This window comes from Camelus dromedarius, chromosome 16, assembly GCF_036321535.1.
Source record: "Camelus dromedarius isolate mCamDro1 chromosome 16, mCamDro1.pat, whole genome shotgun sequence".
Classification (NCBI taxonomy): domain Eukaryota; kingdom Metazoa; phylum Chordata; class Mammalia; order Artiodactyla; family Camelidae; genus Camelus; species Camelus dromedarius.
This window is the reverse complement of record NC_087451.1, coordinates 9,595,115-9,615,049: the sequence shown is the minus strand read 5'-3', so window position 1 is coordinate 9,615,049 and position 19,935 is coordinate 9,595,115. Positions and strand designations below refer to the sequence as shown.

The 19,935-nt window shown below is 40.8% G+C and overlaps 1 protein-coding gene across 1 annotated transcript in view; it reads right to left on the bottom strand.

The window, feature by feature from the left end:
* Positions 1-337: 337 nt before the first annotated feature.
* Positions 338-19,935, bottom strand: part of ANKFN1 (ankyrin repeat and fibronectin type III domain containing 1) — a 292,737-nt gene continuing 273,139 nt past the window's right edge. The window contains exons 19-20 of the mRNA XM_031468095.2: positions 18,018-18,231; positions 338-5,480 (exon numbers count right to left, since the gene is read on the bottom strand). Coding sequence (XP_031323955.2) covers positions 4,684-5,480; positions 18,018-18,231 — 1,011 coding nt within the window. The 3' untranslated portion in view covers positions 338-4,683. The remainder of the gene's footprint in view (positions 5,481-18,017; positions 18,232-19,935) is intronic.

The window sequence follows — 19,935 nt, the reverse complement described above, 5'->3', positions numbered from 1 at the left end:
TCCTTTATCCAAACAGAATATCATCACAGACTACCTGATTGTTTAAGTAAAACCAACTGTCCTTTTGAATAACCATTTTACAAATTCATTACTAATGGAAATAGAAGAAATAATTAAAAAAATAACAAATATAACTACTGTGTGCAGATGTGGTGGAAAAACCAGAGACCTGAAATATGGCAAAAATCAGTGCTTCATAAACAGTCAATGGATTTTTCTAAAAATACTTTTTGCTAATGGCAAAGTTCAACACCTCAGAAAAACTCTGAATTAAGATCTTAGAATAAGTTTCCAAGCTGTACAACATAGTTTTAGAGACACTACCCTTGTTGTTTGTAAGGCCGCATTAAAGTTTCGCTTAACAGTCATAAGCCGTGGGTTTGAACATCTTAGGAGAGGTGACCAGCAAAGAAACAAGTTTTTTCCTTGTTCGCCCTACTACCTGTGATGAAGTATCATTGCTTTCCAAATAGCTCCTTTAAAAATTTCCTTAAAGGTATGACCAGGGGAAAAAAAAAGTTCAGATTTGCTTAATTGAATCATCTGGAAAAATATTTAGACTTTACAAAGTGACAATGTTGCACTTTCAATTCTCTGAGAGTGCTCTCTTGTTAATTTGACTACCCTCTCTAATTGGTATGTTATAGTTTAATAAACAAATATACCAAGAGATGGACACACTCTCTGCTGTAGCTCAGTACTTGCAAATTTGAGATAGCCATAGAAGGATAGTATCATCTTTCCAAAAAGGATCAGTTTTAAGGAGCCAGTGAATTCTGTGTGCCGTTGACATAACCAGGGAACTGAAATGCACTGCAAACCCCCTAACAGCTTGAGCTGATAGTTCTCCAAGAGAAAGTTAGTACATCTCGGGTGGAGCGTGAAGAACGAGAAGAGCCCAAGGAGTTGGGGTTTTTCTGGTATTGCCTACTTGTCTGAAATTGTTGTCTTGGAGGGAAGAGCTCAACATTCACCAGGGCGCACATTCGTGTGGCAGGATAACAATGATCGAGAGGCCAGTCCTCTTTTCCACTCGTCTGGCATGATCTCCTGGCAAGGATAGGGTGGGTGTTTGCCAGGTGGCTCCCGGACAAGGTCTTTTTAGGGGAGGACAACAAGGCTTCAGTCAGTGCTTTTCATAAAGTGCTTTGGGATCCCTTAGGAATGGGGGCTGGAGGAATATTATTACTGACTGGCTTCAACTTTCAAACCAAATGGAACTATTTTCCCCAGTGTAATTATTGCTTTGAACATTAATGAATGTTCTTAAAATGGAATGGGTCTTGTCTTTAAGTTACTACTTCTTAAAACACCCACTCCCGGGAGTAAACGTTTTTGATTACTGTCTCCCAGGTACCCTCACCAAGGAAGAGGATGTCATAGCCTTGTAAATGGTTGACAAGCACATACATTGGTGACCTGCATTTTCCAGGCTATCCTCTTTTATGAAAAGAGGAAAATCAAAGATGTCCAGCCCAACATGTACTATGTTGGCCTGGTGAACGAGACAGGCTCCTGCCTCTTCTAAGACATTGATGGGAAGATGTATGATGATGATGGCTACACTCATGTCAGACTGTGAGCTCCCTGTGGCCCAGGAATGTTTCATACTTGATTCTTTGTTCTGTGTGGGACTTAGAATAGAGACATATATGGGAGGATCTCTGTCAGTGATTTTTGAGGGTTTCACAAATGACAAAGGCTGGATAGTACACGGGAGACTTAAGCATGTTAGAAACATGGTGGAAAAGAAGACCTGAAACAGGCTCCCAGGCTGGACTTAAAAAGAATGAAAGACAAAAGTCCATCATATCCAAAACAAAACCAAACCAATAAGACAAAGCAAAACAAACAAATGGACAAGAATCCTCAGACTTTGTAAAGTCTATATAATGAGAAGACTGGACAAATGAATAAAGGAATATGAATTAGAGAACACAGTTATCTCTCAGAATAATGTCTTAATTTAAAATAGGCTCACAAGAAGTTGCAAAGTGGAGGTATGGATGGAGGGAACCTCCTAGAACAGATAACGATAGCTAATTATTGATGATATAAAATCTACTTTTCTCAAAGGATATTGCTTGGAAAACACATTTTCAAATTGATTAAGTATGCTCATTGAAATCTAAGGTTCATTATTCATTTCATGGGCATACATCTCTTTTCCTCATAGAAGGTAAAAAAATTACCCAATGTCCCTAATATAAGTTAGAGGGTTTGAATTTAAGGCCATTTTACCTCATGAGCCATTATTTGGTCCAGTGTGCCAAAACATGCTGACCAGATGAGGAGCCAGAAAGGTGGGTCAGTCTGCTTTTGCTGTCTGTTGAATGCCTCCTGTCTAATTCACAGTCACAAACTTCCTTCCATGTCACGAGAAAGGTCATGATCAGAGAATTGCTTGGTTTCTGAGTCCTTGACAATTCCAGCATCTCATCTCACAAACTTATTCAACGTATACAATCTGTCTTACAATTAGAAATAAGAAGAAACTGAGGGCAGGTAACTCTGTGGCATTTTTGTTTTTAAATGGGAGTCATATGGTAAGCAATTTTAAACGACATTTCTCCCAAATTAGGTTTTTAGTTAATTATAATCAATTAATTAGCTTAGCTACCCGTTATATGAAATTTGTATTTCCTAGCAACAAGGAGCTCTGTGATATTGGAAATCTGTTAGGTAAAAGTTGAGAAAAAGAGTTGAATTTGGCATTAGAAGCAGATAGATGATCTGTAAACTAGCTGAGTAGCCTATAGACAATGAAAAGTTGAGTATGTACCAATTCTCAATGGAAACACTGCGATCAAGGGAGTGGTTCTGGGTTCTGACCCTAACTCTGAGACTAAACTAGCTCCGTGACTTTGAGTAAGTTGCTGAACCTCTCTGGGCCTTGACTGCCTTACCTGTAAATGCAAGGACTTAGACTAATTTTATAGTCCCTTCTAGTTCTAATACTCCATACACATAGAATTAACTCAGAACAGAAGAAAACTGCATTTAAAAATCCTCCCAGGCCTGGAAAAGGAGCTGCAGTGATTCTGATCAAGATTCTTTGGGGGTGGCGGCAAGGGGGTTGGTGTTCATTGACAATAAAATCTCTTAAAAAAATAAAGACTGAGCTCTGGGCTTTAGTTTTCTAATGACCATAGGCCATGGGCCAAATCTGTACCTTTCCACCAGGGTAATTATTTATGTTTAAATCAAATGTTTTAAAAATGAAAGGGATCGGAATAACATTGTGAACAGGGGACTTTGTATGAACTCCCATGAGGCGGAATGGTGGAACTGTGAGGACAAGGGTAGGGCCATAAAGAGCAATATTTAACCAAAATGTCTGTGAAGCAGAAAAGGACCATTTAGAATATCAGTGAACTGAATGGGTCTTGGCTCCAGGAAAGGAGAGGGGGCTCGTGCCTTTTTTGAATATGCAGTGTGATTCCTCTTTGATTTGGGTTTCTCATTTGTGAGAAAGGCAGGTGGGAGGCAATGAGACCATAGCAAGATTTTTCAGGTGTCTTTGAACACAGTCTTGGAACCACTGGTAGGGCCTTCTAAGGAGGCCAATGGGTCAGCTGATCTAGGGGCAAAACTGACTTTGGAAGGGTAGATTGAAAAGGGAAGGCAGCAACCCATGCTCTGGACAATGTCTCAGGTCCTGTGATGTGGGGGTGAGTAGTTGTGCTTGTATCACTATAAAAACTCTATCCCTGCCTGGCTATATTTGAAGGGCACTTTCTTGTTCCGTAACAAATCTATCACCTAAGAATCCAGAGCAGATCCATTATCATTTTCAGAGACACAACTCTTGTGGATTTACTTATTTTAGGATTGGAAAGGAAACACATTTTGGGGCATGTCTCTCTCCCACCCCTTGTCTATAATCCAGGCTTTCACTTCACTCAGCCACCTCCTTGCACCCTAGAATAATATATGGCCCATTTTCATGCTTGAATGGGAGCTGAGTGAACAATCTTCGTAAGACAGAGCTAGAAGAGAAGCCTCCTCTACTTTTGTTTCTGGAGGTTTCCAAACAGCACTAATTGAAGGCCTGACCAAGTCCTATTTACTCAGATCAGTGCTGATGGATAAACTGGATTTGTTGAGCTGCTGAGAACCCTGCTCTTTGGAATGACCTGGTTCAGCTGACAGGGAACCCAGGACAAGTCCACTTGACCCTGTTCCCTAGAGACGCAACCTGGGCTTCTATCCCCCAAACTCTTCTAAAGGTTGGGAATGGAGGGAACAATATCTTATTTCATCTTATTGTCATCTATGGAACTCCTCCCCATCAATCATGAAATTCATGGAAAAGCCCTAAGTCAGGGGTCAGATTACACAGCCAGCTGCAGAACTGAGGGTGGCTCTTGGGGTTGCCCTACCTCAGTCACAGGTGCCACCAACAGGGTGGCATGTTTGAATCCTTGCGTCCAGGACTCCATGTTGTCACAAAAGCCCTTCTAAGTACACCCTTTATAGGCTGAACTCGAAATGACACTGGCAACTCTTGCCTCCACTCCAACTCTGCTCCAAAAAAGAGGGCCTTGAACCGATAACCTTTGGGTTTTTAACATTCAAACCATTTGAAAATGGATGGGGACACGGTAGGGGTAGGCTGGGAGCAGGGTGATGGAAAATGCAGGGACTTGAGGTGGACCGGCGGACAGTTAGTCGCGGGCCTCCCTAAAGCATGCTGCTGAGTATTTCTGACACCGGGGAGGAGGTCGGGCCATCTGGACTCATCTCCGGGCCGCTGGGGCTGGGCAGGCCAGAGTGGCCTCCGGCCGGCGGGCTCAAGGCCGCCCAGGGCTTGGCATCCACCAGGGCCTCGGGGTAGGGCTCCACAAAGATGCGGCGCACCGCAGGCCTCGGGTCCTGGAGGCTGCCCTTCGGCTCCTCAGGGAGACTGGCGGCATGGGCCAGAGCCAAGCCCCGGGGCCCCTCGGAGGCAGGCCCCAGCTGCTCGGCCGCCCCCGGCTCCTGGGCCAGGCCGCAGGCCCGGGACAGGTGTTGCGTGTAAACGCCCTCAGACAGCGACAGCGAGTGCGTCTCGCCGTGCATGCGCAGCCAGCGGTGGTGTCGGCTGAAGCCGCCGTAGTGCGGATGCTTGGCCGGCTTCCGCTTTCCCAGGAAGCCCAGCGGCAGCCGCGCGCCCGGCGCCATCTTGGCGTGGTTCTTAGGCGTGAGGCCCGTGAGCGTCAGGCCGTGTAGGAGCTCGGCGCACGAGTGGTCGGCCTCTGGCGCTGGGACGCGACCCTGGGCGTCCTGGCCCGGCCCGGACGGAGGCTTCATGTCGTGCACTTGCAGGACGTCGGGGGCACTGCCGCTCAGGCCGCTTCGGGCCTGCTGGGCGATGTCGTGTGACGACAGGTAGACCAGGTCCAGGTCTCGAGGGCTCAGAGCGTCACTGGAGTCGTAGTCGCTGTCGGTGGGGAGGAAGACTTCCGAGCAGGCTTCTTCGTCAGAGCACGGCTGTGAATCTGCAAAGCCAGAGACTGAAGTTAGAAAAAAGAGAAACTCGCAGCCAGGGCCCAAGTAGGAGCCTATGTTTGAGGCCTCCCTCCCCTCTCCTCTCCTCCCCCCTCTCCCCTCCCTCCCCTCCCCCCTCTCCCCTCCCTCCCCTCCCTCCCCTCCCTCCCCTCTCCCCTCTGTGCCTAGAAGGGCTTGTGCGTCGTTTAATGGTCCGCTCTCATTTCTTGAAATTCTAATAATTTTTGAACACTTTTCCTTTCTGCGTGGGCCCTGTGATTAAGTTATGTAGTGGCTCCTGTTCTTAGCTTAAGAGAGGAAAGAGAGGAATTCTTGACAGTGCCAACCCTTGCAGTGGCAGAGGGGAAAATGGTCTCCTTTCCTCATCTGATTTTATTATTATTCACTGTGCATGTGTAGAGAGGAAACAAAACTGGATGTCATTCATTTTATTTGTAACCTATTATTTCAGAGATGATTTTTGCATTTGATAAAGTAGTTGAAACTTAAAAGGGGGAAGAAGAGAAGGCACTTGGGTGGCCGTAGTCAGGGAGACCTGGTTTCAGATCCTAGTTGGCCTCCACATTGCTTTGTGGTCTTGGGAAAGTTACTTAACTTCTTTGAGTTTCAGTTTTATCTGCAAAATGGGGGTGATAATAGGATTTCTTTCTTAGGGTGACTAAAAAAATCAGTTGGGTGTATGAGTACTTATCCCTTTGTCAGGTGTTTAAAAAGAAAAACATTGAATACCAAGGGAAAAAACAAAACAGAAGTGGAATCAGAGGCAAAAGTCAGCCTCAGAGGTCATACTAGAATGATCATAAATGAGCCACAAGTTTAGTTCTGTAGATATTTGTTGTTTAATGCACTAGTTGTTTATATCTTTTTCCCAGTCAGTTTGTGCATTTCTGTAGGGCAAAGACTGTCTTAAAATCCTTTGAATTTCACACAGAACTCAGCCCTTAACAGGTACTTGGTAAATATATGCTAATTTTGAAAACGTGCAAGAGCTCTTAATAAAAGAACAAGAAAGCTCTAATCTATAAATCTGAGGCAGTCCCATTCAAAAATCTCCATAGGATTTTTAAATGGAATTTAGTAAATTGACTTTTAAATTTATCTGGAAAAAAAATTGTGAGAATAGCCAACCTTTTTTTTTTAAAGATACAATAGGGAGGAGCCTGATTTACAAGGTATCAAAACATACTGTAGAGCTTTGGTAATTAAAAATTTGTAGTCTTGTTGTACAAATGGACAGATGGATCTGTAGAACAGAAATATGAAGTCCAGGAACAGTCTTAATTCTGTGTGATAGTTGAACATATGGCAAAGATAACATTTCAAAGTAGGGGAGTGAATAGATTATTCATTATATGGTGTTGGGACAATTGGTTATCTCTTTAGGAGAATAATTAGAGGAAGTCCTACCTTATCTCATATATAAAAAATAAATTGCATGTAGTTTAAATATAACAAGCAAACATTCTAATGCTTCTACAAACATTAGAAGACAATATGTTTGTAATTTTGGGTCTGAAGGACTTTCTAAGCAAGGCAAAACCTCAGAAGTCAGAAAAGAAGTGATTGATAAATTTAACTACATCAAAGTTTAATGCTTTGTAAAACAAATGATCCCATAAACAAAGTAAAAAGGTAAGTGATAGGTTGAAAGAAAATAGTAACAATATGTTTAACAAAAGAATAATATCCTGGATATATAAAGATCTCCTGTAAATAAGAAGGCAATCCAAACAGACAAAAGATAACCAACACTTCAAAGAATAATTAATACAAATGGCCAATAAGCATAATAAATATAGCCTAGATAGACTGTAATTACTAATTAGATAGCAGTTTGGGAAATGCAGACTGAAACAAAAGCAAGGCATTTTTTTTGCCCATCAGATTTACTGAAAATAAAAAGAGTGATAACCTCTTGTGTTGGTGATGTATGGGAAATCAGGGAACCTCATATAATGCTGGTTTGAATATAAACTAGCATGGCTCTTTGGATAGCAGCTTGGTAGAATATATTTAAAATGTGCATTTTATTTGTCTCAGCAGGTCCTTTTTTAGATATCCATGTTTGAGAAATTATCACTATGTGTACATGGAGGCATTTACAAGTTGTGTGCTGCAGCATGATATATAATAATGAAAAACTAGAAATAATCTAGTGGCTGAGACTACTGTGAAAGGCAGACTTAGAGACACAGAAGCTTTAAGAAAAGAAAAATAGTTCACTTGGCAAAGTTCTGCAAGGGAGTCCAAATTCAGGACTGGCTTGCTAATTAAAAAATACAACAGGTATTTAAAGTAAAAACACACAGGGTTGCAGTGTTATAGTTTGTCTGTTCATGGTGGAAAATTAGACATGATTATCATAAGAATATTGCGAACATCAGAGGAAAAAGTTGTTTTCTTAGTGGGTCAGTAATTTACACAATGGGATTAAGGTTTTTTTCTATTTTGGGAACTAGAACCAGATGTAATTTTTTTTTCTAATTTGTTTATTTCAGGGTCAAGGTGTGAACTATTTCTTTTCCTTTTTTTTTTTTTTTTTTTCCTGTCTCTAGAAGGTGACGTGTGCTTACTCATTGGCAGGGCAAGGTTTCAGTTTTCTCTCACTGCTGGCTGCTACCCAATATCCATTATCCTTTTTTAGTTACAAAATCTTAAATTTTGTTTGAGACAGCACTCATGTAAAAGACCACATTTTTCCAGCTTCCTTTGCAGCTAGGCATGGGCACATAACTAAGTTCTGTCCAGTGAGATAGAACTGATAGTATGATATGAAACTTTTGGAAGGCTACATTAAGGGAGCAGCCTTAGCTGGGTGATAGGCCATTTTGTTTTCTTCTTTTCCTTCCAGCTGCCTGTAACAGGATGTGTTGGTGGGCTCATGAGGCAACCTTGGAAGAGGAAGCCATGTGCTAGGATGGTGAAGCTGGAAAATGGGGTGTGGTATCTGAAGACCATGGAGTCCCTGAATTGTCTGGGCTTCTTTCACACAAAAGAGAAAGTATCTTGTGTTTATGACACTCTTATTTGGGTTTTCTTTAACATGAATCCAGACTTAATCCTAACTGATGCAAACCTAAATGTCCATAATGAGGAGAACAGTTTAAAATTTGGGTACATCTGTACTATGGAATATTACCCAGCACCTACAAAGAGTGAGATCAACCCATATGTTGTTCTTTAAATAATGGTTGTCAGAAAGGACTGCCTTTGCTACTTTTTTTGGTTCTACTCATCTGTTCAAGGATTCCCTCAAACAAAACCTTCTTTAGGAAGCATTCCCCAACTGTACCAGAAAGGGTTGTGCACTTGTCTGCACTTCTGAAATATGTTTTGCTCCTGTTAACCTTTGGCACTCAGCCAAAGGTTAGACTTGTATTATTAGTTATCTTTTTTAATGTAAATGTAACATCCTGGTTTCCTGGTTAGACCAGAGCCCTCTCAGGACAAAAATACTTAATTCAATGATGAAGGTTCTGTTTTGCTTGAACTCCTGCTCTAACGGAAACACTGTGCTTGGTGGCTGACTGCATATAAAGTTGATAAGAAATGATCTATTTCCAGGGAGTTTACTGTTTTAGCAGAGGTAGAGGGCATGTATGCATCTATGAGGCTGTGGGAGAACATACATTTTGCAAGAGAAGTTTAGCAAATAAGATACAGGTTTATAGGAAAGAGGTAACATTTTATTGGGACAGGGTTGATAAAATACTCTATCATCTCATTTGTTTTTTCTCTCCATTCATCCATCTCTATTTCTGTCTATATTAATTTATTTCCTCTTCCACTTTCAAAAAGTGATTTGAGGCAGCTTTTAATAATAAATGTGCAAACACTGATGAGGAGATTACAAACCAGAGACGAAGAAGAAACAGTACAAGTAGTCCTATTTGACTATAATATGGGAACAGGAGTGGAATTTTGGGAAAATGAGGCTACAAAAGTAAGATGTCAGCAATTTCACTCTTGGGAATTTACCTTAGAAAAGCTAAGGCTTATTTTCATGCAAGAACTTGCATATGAATGTTCATAGCAATTTTATTGGTATTAGCCCCACACTGGAAACTACCCAAATATCCTTCAGTGGATGCATGGTTAAACATACTGTGATACATCTGTACTGTGGAATACTGCTCATCAATACAAATAAAAAATTCCATTTATGTAGCATTCATGAAATAATTATAGAAGAACAGATTAGTAGTAGCCAGGGGTAGAGATGGGGGATGGGTAAGACCTATAAAGGAGTAACAGAGTAAGTTTCATGGTAATGGTACAGTTGAGTATCTTGATTATAGTGGTGATTACCCAAGGCTACACATGTGACAGACTGTATAACTGGCAAAATTAAAGGTAAAGTGGAGCCAGAGGAGGCATAATTCCTTATGCCTCAATAAGGAATTTGTACCTAATTTTGTAGCCAACGGATAATTATTAGAAAATTTTGAAGAAGTAATTGACAAGATGAGAGGTGTGATTTAGGGTAGTTATGTAGCAGGTAGGATGTAAGATGAACTGGATCAGGAGGACACAGACAGCAGGAAGGCCAGCTGGGAGGCTGTTGCCCAAGCTGCGTTTCCTATAAATATTTACCTTTTTCAGATTGTGGTGCTGAGCAAGAGTGGTGGTTATGTGAAAGAAAATAGAAATCCAGGAAAGTCATTCATTCAAAGATGTTTACTACACACCTATGGAAAGGCCCTGAGACGAATAATAGGTTTCAAGCCTTGGTGCCTAGAAGATAGGAGTAGCATTAAACCAAAGGAGTTAAATTGCAGCAGGGTTGGGAGTGGAAGAGATGGTAAATTTAATTTGGACAGGTTGAGGTTAAGGTGTTGGTCAGAACATCCTGGAGGAGTTAGAATGGGAACTTGGTAGGGTAGCAAAGTTGAGGGAAGATGTTTGCAGGCAGAGAAGAAGGAACCATTGGAGAGGGAACCATTAAAGATATGAATAGTAGGTTGATGGGTTTAACAAGGAGGGGTGATCACTTGGGAGCTAGTGAAAAAGATGGAAGGGCTCCTGGTTAGGAAGAAGACAGGCATAGATTTTCAAGTTAAAAGGAGAGAACTGGATAAAGACCTGGGCTGAATGACTGATGTTCTTAAAATAATTTTAGACAGTACTTTTTCCTGTCTTTAGTGGGAAAAATAGGGAACTGCCAGTAACAGGGTCTCCAAACTATTGGTTGTTTTTGATGATGGCCGCGATAGGTGCCGTAGGGGTCATGAAGAAGAGGTTAACTGAAGATTTGAAATTGGGTTGGGAATCAGATCCATGCAATTAATTGATAATTGACTTCAATTGAACTTCCCTCTCTGTCTGATCACTGTTGTCTCTCAGCTGTCCACATGAAGTATTCATTTGTGTCCACAACAGTAATAACAGTACTTGATACTTAGTGCTAACTGTGGGCCAGCCATTATGCTGAGTGCTTTTGGTGCTTTGTCCTGTTAAATTCTTACAATAGTTCCCATATTGCAGATAAGAATACTGAAGCACAGATTTATTAAAATTTCCAATTCATATACCTGCTAAGTGGCAGAATAGGAATCTACATGCAAATTTGTCTCCCTCCAAAAACCTGCTGTACTGCTATTTACCTTAGAATTCCCATGGTTTTCTGTGGAAGCTTCCTGAGGGCTGGGACCTGGTTCATCTGACGCACTTTGTGCAGTACCCACTCAGAGTTATACTAAGCTCTTAGTAAGAGAAACATATTAGGTCTTGTATTAGTTTCCCGTGGCTGCTGTAACAAATTACCATGTACTGAGTGGCTTAAAACAACAGACGTTTATTCTCTCACAACTTTGGAAACTGGAAGTCTGAGATCTAGGTGTCAGCAGGGCTGTACTCCCCCTGGAGGCTCCAGGGGAGAGTACTGTCTTGCCTCTTCCAGCCTCTAGTGGCAGCTGGCATTCCTTGGGCTGCATCACTCCAATCTCTGCTTTTGTCTTCACACGAACTCTGTTCTGTGTCTTATAAGGACACCCGTCATTGGGTTTAGGGCCCACCTGGATAATCCAGGATGATATCATCTCAAGATCCTTAATTAAGTCTGTCAAGACTCTTTTCTTTCTAAATAAGGTCACGTTCGTAGGTTCTGAGGGTAGGACATGAACATATCTTTTTGGTGGCCACCATTTAACCCACTAGAAGTCTGATAGTAAAAATGATACAACTAGAAGCAACTGCTGAGGGGTTTGTATCACCTTTTCCCTCTTTGCAGCCCATAGTCAGGTCAAACACTCAAGATCTGTTTGCACTTTGACCTCTCAACATCCGAATAGTGAGCTTTTATTGGTTGCAGGGGACTAAGGCATATATGAAGGTATGCTTCAAAGGTCGGACATTTTTACATTTCAATGGAGCATCATATTTTAGGACTCAGTCTCTCAGGAAGAGCCTGTGCTGGTTTCCCCAGATGGAGTTAGCTGCTCATTTCTCTTGGCTCTTATAGCATTTTATTTATGTTTTTGTTACTGCACTTATCAAGACTTATTAAAGGTTACTCATTTGTATTTTTATCTCCCTCATTAACTATGAACTCTAGAGGGTGTTCACTATGTCTTATTCATCTCTGTTTGGTAAATGTTGAAGAAGTCAGTCAGTGAAGGAAGGAGTCAAGTAAAGGGGCATGCAGATCTGCTGGACTTCCCAGATCATCTAATCTGAACATGGACATATGAACAGACCGTAAGGCCTAGGCTGTGAATTAATTGTCACTGTATTATTAACTTCTTGTGCTGTACATACAAGGCTCTCAGTAAAGAATGCTGGATTGAATTGAAAGTGAAACAAATATTGAAATTCAAGAGCTTAAAGAGTAGTGAGATTTGATTGCTTCTTAAAAACAATGCTGAATACAGCCCCCCAAAATCTAATTTACTTAATCTGACATAGAAATTCCTGAAAACAGTCACCTGAATCATTTTGCTTTATATTTGGTGATACTTGACTTAAGAGTCAGCCCAGTTATAGCAAAAAGAACAATTGTCTTAAAATTAGACAAACTGGGCTGAAGTCCTGTCTTGCTCCTTACTGTGTATATGATCTTGAGCAAATTACTTAGCCCCACTGAACCTTTTTTTTAATCTGTAGCGTGTAGGTAATTATATTGCCTTTCTTCCATAGGTGCTAATGAGGATCAAATTAGTTTGTTACAGATACTTTAAGTGCCTTACAAACAGAAGGTATTAATATTGTTGAAATCTTTTCCAGCTTCAATAGATAATAACTAGAAAACATATCAAGAGGTGACTCATTAAAATACAAACCAGTAATCAGAAAAACTTCAAGATTTTGCTGTGAGAATGGTCTTGATAATAAGGGAGAATAATAATCTCTTTATGGTGTCTTGTGTTGGTGATGATCTAGTCCAGTACTGTATTCCCCATCCTAGATTTTAGCAGTCAATTTGTAAATGATATACATTCTTTACTATAGCTCCCAGGAGTAAGAGAGATAGGAGATAAATCAAGAGAAGAACTAGTTATAACTGTAGTAACCCAGGAAGGAGATGAAAAATGGCTTGAGTATGGAATGGTAAATATTATCTTGTAGGTTCATAGACCTACACTTTGGAAACACTGCTCTAGTGGGAATCTAAATATTTGACTTCCATGGTGGTTGTATTATTTATTATAGGACTTAGTGGAACCTATTGCTTAGAGTGGGATACCCCTCCCAGAACAAGCTGGGAAAATCTCCAGGATGCCAGCCAGGGCACTGAGGAGAGTTTCCAGGGACTTAGGCCACTGCCACTCCCTCCCTTCCTGGAAAAGAATGCAAAGTGCAGCTTCCATCCCCAGATCCAGGCCATATGCTCCATTAAGCATTGTAGGCACCTTGCCCAGTTGTTATTTTAATAAACCTGGTTGTGCTCCTCAATTCCCTTAGAGGGCCCACTGGGCAGGCCAGCATTTGTAGAACCTTGCGTTTCCCCTCTGGTTGACCCAGGAGCTGTTTGATGGAAGTTCTGCCCATAGTATTAGTGCTGGCTTAGGTAGCTTGGCTTTCTTGCCATTGTAATGGGTGTTGCAACTCCTGGTCTCTGTGGATCAGGCCAACAACAGCAGAGTAGAGTTGATGTGGATTTTGAGGGTGTTATGGGGAGATGACACTGCAGGAAAGAATAATTGATTTAAAGCTATTGCTTTTCTCTTAAAGGCAGGGGGCATGGCAGGATGGAAAGGAATAAGAAGTAGTATTTGCCCTAAAAATCCATCTTCACATTTTTAATATATCACTGTCCAAATTGATACTTTCTGTGTGTGTGCTTCATTGACTCTATTTCCACTGTGTTTGAATAGAATTTAAATAATTTAGAAATAAAGAATTTTAATAAATCTCTCATCAGGCCTTGGGTAGAACCTCAGGGATTTGTTCACCGTCTATAATTTCTCATCTTCAGATTCCTGTTAATTTTTTGTTATTTAGTTTATGCCATAGTGTTCTTAATCTTTACATCATCTGGGAAGATTTACGTTTGGAATATCAGGATAATCTTCACATGCATCTGAAGGAACCCCCCCCCCCCCCCGTTGCTTCACCCATGCGTCACTAGGAGAAATAGCAGTATAGGAAAAAAAAAATGCTGCTGTGTGTGACCACTATACCCACAGAAAAGGAGTGGGAGAGAAAATACCCATGTGATGGACCAATCATTCCACCCCCTGCCTAGAGCTGCCTTTTCTAGGAGCCAACTTTCCCCCTTGGGTCCTTGGGAGATGCTTAATTTTAATTGACTCAGAGGACTTGACTTTGTGTTTGAAAACCACACAGAAATGGGAAGTAAGTTACGGAGTTCCACTGCCTTTCCACCCTGTCCCTCCAGCTACACACACATACACATATAGTAACAAATTCTAGGTACTCAACAGCCTTAAAACAGAATCTTGGGCTAGTACCAGAGTCTAGTTTTGTGATACATAGGCTTTGTGTTTCCTGCAGGCTTCTCAGAAGTTAAGTGAGCTCTAGTCACACAGAATGGAATTGTGTTGCCAACTTTGCCTGTGAGCAACCCAGTGGGGATGTTCCTCTAAATTGGATTTTTCCCTTTTCGTAAGTGGTTTCCAAACAATTAAAAATAGTTACACTAGTGGAGAGGGTAGAGTGTGCAGGAGCAGATTTCATTGCTCTGAAGTGCTTTTGCTTTTGTGAGGGGATGTAATGCTGAATGTTTCTCCCAGTTCTCAACAGTTTTCCTGTCACTGGGTTCCATTTTTCATTTGCTGCCCTCCACGTCTTTGTGTTTCACAGCCCATGGAATCTTGGCTTCAGAGAAATAAATGGACCCAAGAGAGAGCTATATTTTAAGAAACAGAATGATGATCACTCACATTTTAAGTTAATAATAAAATCCGAGTGTAATTGGCCAGATCCTCCCAGCAGGGAGTGTGTGTAACTCGTCCTCTGGCCAACGTGAGAGTTTGGCACTTATGTGGCACAGGAGAGGCCACCCTCATACAGCCAATGAGGACCTACTTAAGATCATGTGGCCAAGAGAAGATTAAACACTGGGAAAGTTCTGTGAGCAGAGAGGGCAGACAAGGGCTGCAAAGGTAGAGGTAGAACTGAATTGTAGAATTACATGAAATGTGGAACAACAGAGGGCTTATCTTTCCTACCTTTAAAAAACGCCCTTTCAGTCTTGTTCCTCTCCAGCTACTGCCCTCCTTCCCTCTTCTCTTTCACAGCCAAGATTTTGAAAAGAGTGTATCCTTACTGTTCCCACTTCTTTACTTTCTATTTATTCCCTGATCTACTTCTATTCAGTTTCTACCTCCTTTCCTTCACAAACTGCTGTCATTAAGATCATGGATGACTTCCTTGTTACAGACAAAGACAAAACAAGACAATAGAAGCTTTTCGGTTTTATTTAACCTTTCACCATCATTTGTTTTGCTTTAATTTCTGTGACACTACTGTCTTGTTTTTATCTTCTTCCTCTGGTTGTTACGTCTTAGCCTATGAAGTCTCCTATTCTGTTCCACAGGGATCCTTCCATAGTCTCCTTTTGTACCGTACTTACTCTCTCTTGAGAACACCAAGCGTTTTCATAGCTACGTCATTCATATGTCAACAGTTCTTAAGTCTGTACTGTTAGTCAAGTTCTCCTTCCTGAGCTTCGGACCCCATACATCCTGTTTTATCCTGAATGTTTCTTTTTGCATGGCATGCCCCAAAGCTAACCTAAATTCAACATGCCCAGCTGCTCAAGCTTGTTTCTCCTCCTGTCTAACCTCTTTTTGGTAAATGGCATCATAATATCCTGAGGCACTCAAGCCAGAAAACTTGGTATCTCCTTTGTTAATGGCTTCCTGATTGATATCCCTGTTTCCAGTGTTGGTCTCTTCATGCAACAGGCAGATTTGATTTTAAAGAGTAATTCAGATCGTATCAGTCCTTGCTTAAACGTTTCCAATGGCTTTCCATCACAAGTAGAATAAAATCTCAACTTCTTACGATGCCCTGCCTGATCTGGCCTTTGCTTTTCTCTGTATCCAGTCTCTCACCACTAGCCTCTTTGTTTGCTCAGCTCCGGTGACTTTGGCCTTCCTTCCATCCCTCACCCACCTCAGGGCCTCTTGCTTGGAATATTCCAACTCCAGATCTTTGCATTACTTTTATGTGATTGGTTTAAATGTAATCTTCACAGGTAGATCTCTGCTAATCACCCTACTGAATTCAGCAGTCTCCCTGCCCACCCTGATTGCTCACTGGAATTTTCACTCTCTGAAATTATCTCATTTATTTACATTTTCACTGTTTGTCATTTTAGAATGTAAGCTTTATGGGAGCACAGACTTTGCTTTATCACTATATCCCTTTTACCTTGAAGAGTGCCAGGAACATAGTGAGTAACCAATAAATATTTTTTCTAATGAAACAAACAAAAAAAGGACTATGTCTCTAGATCCTGCATTCAGCTGGATTGCTTGCACTTCCCTGAACTACAGTGTAGTTGCACATTGTGCTTCTTCTGCCTATAATGCTTTCCTCTTTCCTCTTTTTCAGCTCAGCTCCTGCTTATCCTTCAGTACTTGACTTTGTTACCTCCTCCAAGAAGCTCTCTTTGATCTTGAGTTTCTGGTTAACACCTCCAATAGACGTTATAGCACCCTATGCGTATCACATATGCAGTTACGATGAAATTGTTAATATATCTGTCTCCCCTATTAGGTTAGCTCCTGTTAGGGATGGTATTTTATATGTATCTCCAGTCCACTGGGAATCTATTAAAAATCTACTTAAATAATTATTTTGTTGAATTATTTGTTAAATCATAGAATCCTTTGGTAATGTAAATTAGTGTCTCTCAAATTCTTCCACTTGCTAAGTTTTGATTTTTAGACACTGAAGTTTTAAAACATAGAAGCATCACAAACTTACTTACAGAAAAGTCTCATGACCCCACTGAAGTTTTCAACAATAAGAATAACGTTAAATATGACACCTACAATTTATTGTCTATTTATATGCCATGAACTTCTGACACAGATTGTCTTATTCACAAATAACTTTCAAGGTGATATATATTATTTTTCTCACTTTACACGTGCATAAACTGAGACCCAGATGTAGTAATCTGTTCAAGTGCATGTAATTAGCAAAACAAAGCTGGAATTTGAATCCAGGTCTCTGATTTCTAAACCCAGGCTCTTTCTGCTACACCATGCTGCCCCCTATGGGACAAGGTCACATTTCAGAACTGTTTATGAGAAATACCTGTTGTTATCATGGTGAAGCTTTTTCTGATAAGCTATAGCATAAAGAGAGATGCTTTGAATACCATTATTTTAATTGACTAGAAAAATGGCACTAGCTTCAGCATGTCCTAAGCAAGAGCACTATATTGCCTTTGACTAGTATGCTTTCTCTCTGCTCTTAAGCATAAAGGTGCTTTGTAGAAGTTGTATCAACCCAGCCATGTTTTCTCGGTTAGCATTTGTCATGTCAACTCGGATTTATTTCCCAAGAGTGGAGGTGAATTATGAGACATCTCCTCTAGCTTGTTTGCAAGTTGTCTCCTGATTGTTGTATCCACGATGAGACCGGACTGCTTACATGGCTGCAGGCTCAGGATTCTAGTTGATCTAGGGTTTCTCTTCCCCATTTCACCTGGGGACATTGGTGCCGTGTGGGTGTGAAGTTTGCCCTGAATGCTTGCCCATGCAGCGACCTACTTCCTCCTCGCTCCTATCAGCCCCTATTTATTAGAGGCTGGGTCTGTTCTCCTCTTTTACCTGGTTTTGGTCCGATTCCTTTTGTATCTTAGAAGCTTGGACTAGAACTGGACCTAATCTTCCCCACCCCTAAATGGAGGTGATCTCAGGTTATTATCCTAGCTTCCTACTCCTCCACTGTTCTGACTTTGTTTACTCTATGCTTCTAGACTCTTACCACTGAGCAGTGTTTCCTACTGCTTGCTGGGATCAATGACTCAACACAAAAGAACCTTATCAGTGGAGACAGGACCAAGAATCTGGTGACTGAAATACAGAACTTTAGATCTTATTGCTTACCGCTCATTGCCTTCCTTCTGTGCATCTCTGGGGATGGGGATGGTGATGCAAGACAGTCTATATGTGATGATGTGGAATTGATCTTCTTTAGGTTCTGCTCATCTGAGGGATCTATCAGCTTAGTGATGGATAAACCAGAAACTGGCTGTTTGTATCTTGCATAATGTAGAGCATCCATGATCCACCTCATTTCACGCCAGACTTCATCTATTTGCTTTTAAATAAAATGGTAAAAGACAATAAGTTATCAAACAGGTATTAAAAAAGTGTTTCCCTGAGAGTCCAAGATGATGCATTTTCCAAGATAATGCATTTTCCACAGTGTTGGTTTTGAGCAAGAGTGAAATATTTTCAACATAGATTTGCTAAGCCAGAAAATACCTCTTTTTTTTTTTTTAATAATCTCTTGTGTCTTGCATAGTTTTACCTGAGAAACTATTTCATTTAGTGAAATAGTGGAAGACCTGGATTCCAGCTAGAATCCACCACTTTTTGGTTCTGCAGCAACCTTTGGCAAGGCACTTGACCTCTTTGAGCCTTTGCCTTTTTATAAAATGTGGACAAAACATTTCCCCTTTTATATCTCATAGAACTGCTGTGATGATTTGGTGAAGTGATAAATTTGAAAGTACTCTGTGAAACTGCAGGGTACATTTCTCACACATGTGAAGTATTATTAATTCTCAGCATATAGTGAAATATTCCTCTTTAGGATATTGTAGGGAAGACACATGATAAAGTCTGAATTTCAGAACAGGTGAAGAAAGAAACGTAGTTTCAGTTCTTCTATGTGAATTAGAAAAGCAAAACATTACTGGAATATTTTACTAAGCAGAGATTCTTGGACCTATTTTAATAACTATATATTAAACGTTACTTTCTTACATGTGAAATAAGTGCTTCTAAAGTACAAAACAACTTGTTCTTCCTAAGTAATTTAAACATCCTTACATTTTTAGAGTAGCTCATCTTAGATTGTTACCATTTGATTTCTGGGTTACCAAAGTGATTTTAACAACATTTTCATTATAAAGTATAACAGTTGTTACTCAGACGCCTTTTAGTGTAAAACTCATTCATATTTTTGTGTCCACCTCTGTAAATGACATATATTCTCCCACATCTTAATATACATTGGCCACAAACTTTCTGGTTATTCTGACTCTCCCCAAGAAGGCTGTTAATGCATTTTTTTCATGGGGGGTCCTGAAGCTTGTGAGAGGCTTTGCATCTAATTTCACTGGGTGCCTTGAGACAGCCATTAATTTCTTCTGGCCCATTTATTCAACTATAAAAAGAAGAGGTTGGACTAGATGATGCCTGAGGTTGCTTCCAGCTCTGATACTTCATGAGTTATTTTTGAAGGACATTTGGAAAATTGGTGCTACTTAATTTCCAGGTAGAAGGTGTTCATTGTATGAGTACTACAAGGCTAGTCTCTCTGATTGTAGAAGTTTGAAAGATAAGGGACTATCCGGTGTTCTATATTATTTGCAAAATTCCCTCTTAGAGCCTTAATATGTACTTAGAGAATACTCTTTAAAGAATATCCAGAAACCTAGCTCTCCCAACAAGCAGAGTTGAGTCTGAAACAGTGGCAGTCTGCAGTGTTCAGAGTGACAGGCAAGCTTGAGTGAACTGGTGACTGGCACTGCATGGCCAGTAGGCATTTCCCCTTGCTTTCTAGTTCTGTTCTGTCCTGGAGTGACAGAACTGGGTAGAGCATTCAGAGTTGATAATGAAAACATGAAATTGAGCTTCAGGCTTTGTTACGCAGTGAGTTGGGCAAGAGGTTCAGCAGTGGCAGGCCTGTGAGGAGGCTCTGAGCTTTGTAAAGGGAGAAATCTGATGTTCAGCAGATAAAGCTAAAGTGGGAATCCCAGATGAAACTTGGACAGATTTTCTTAGTGAGATTGTT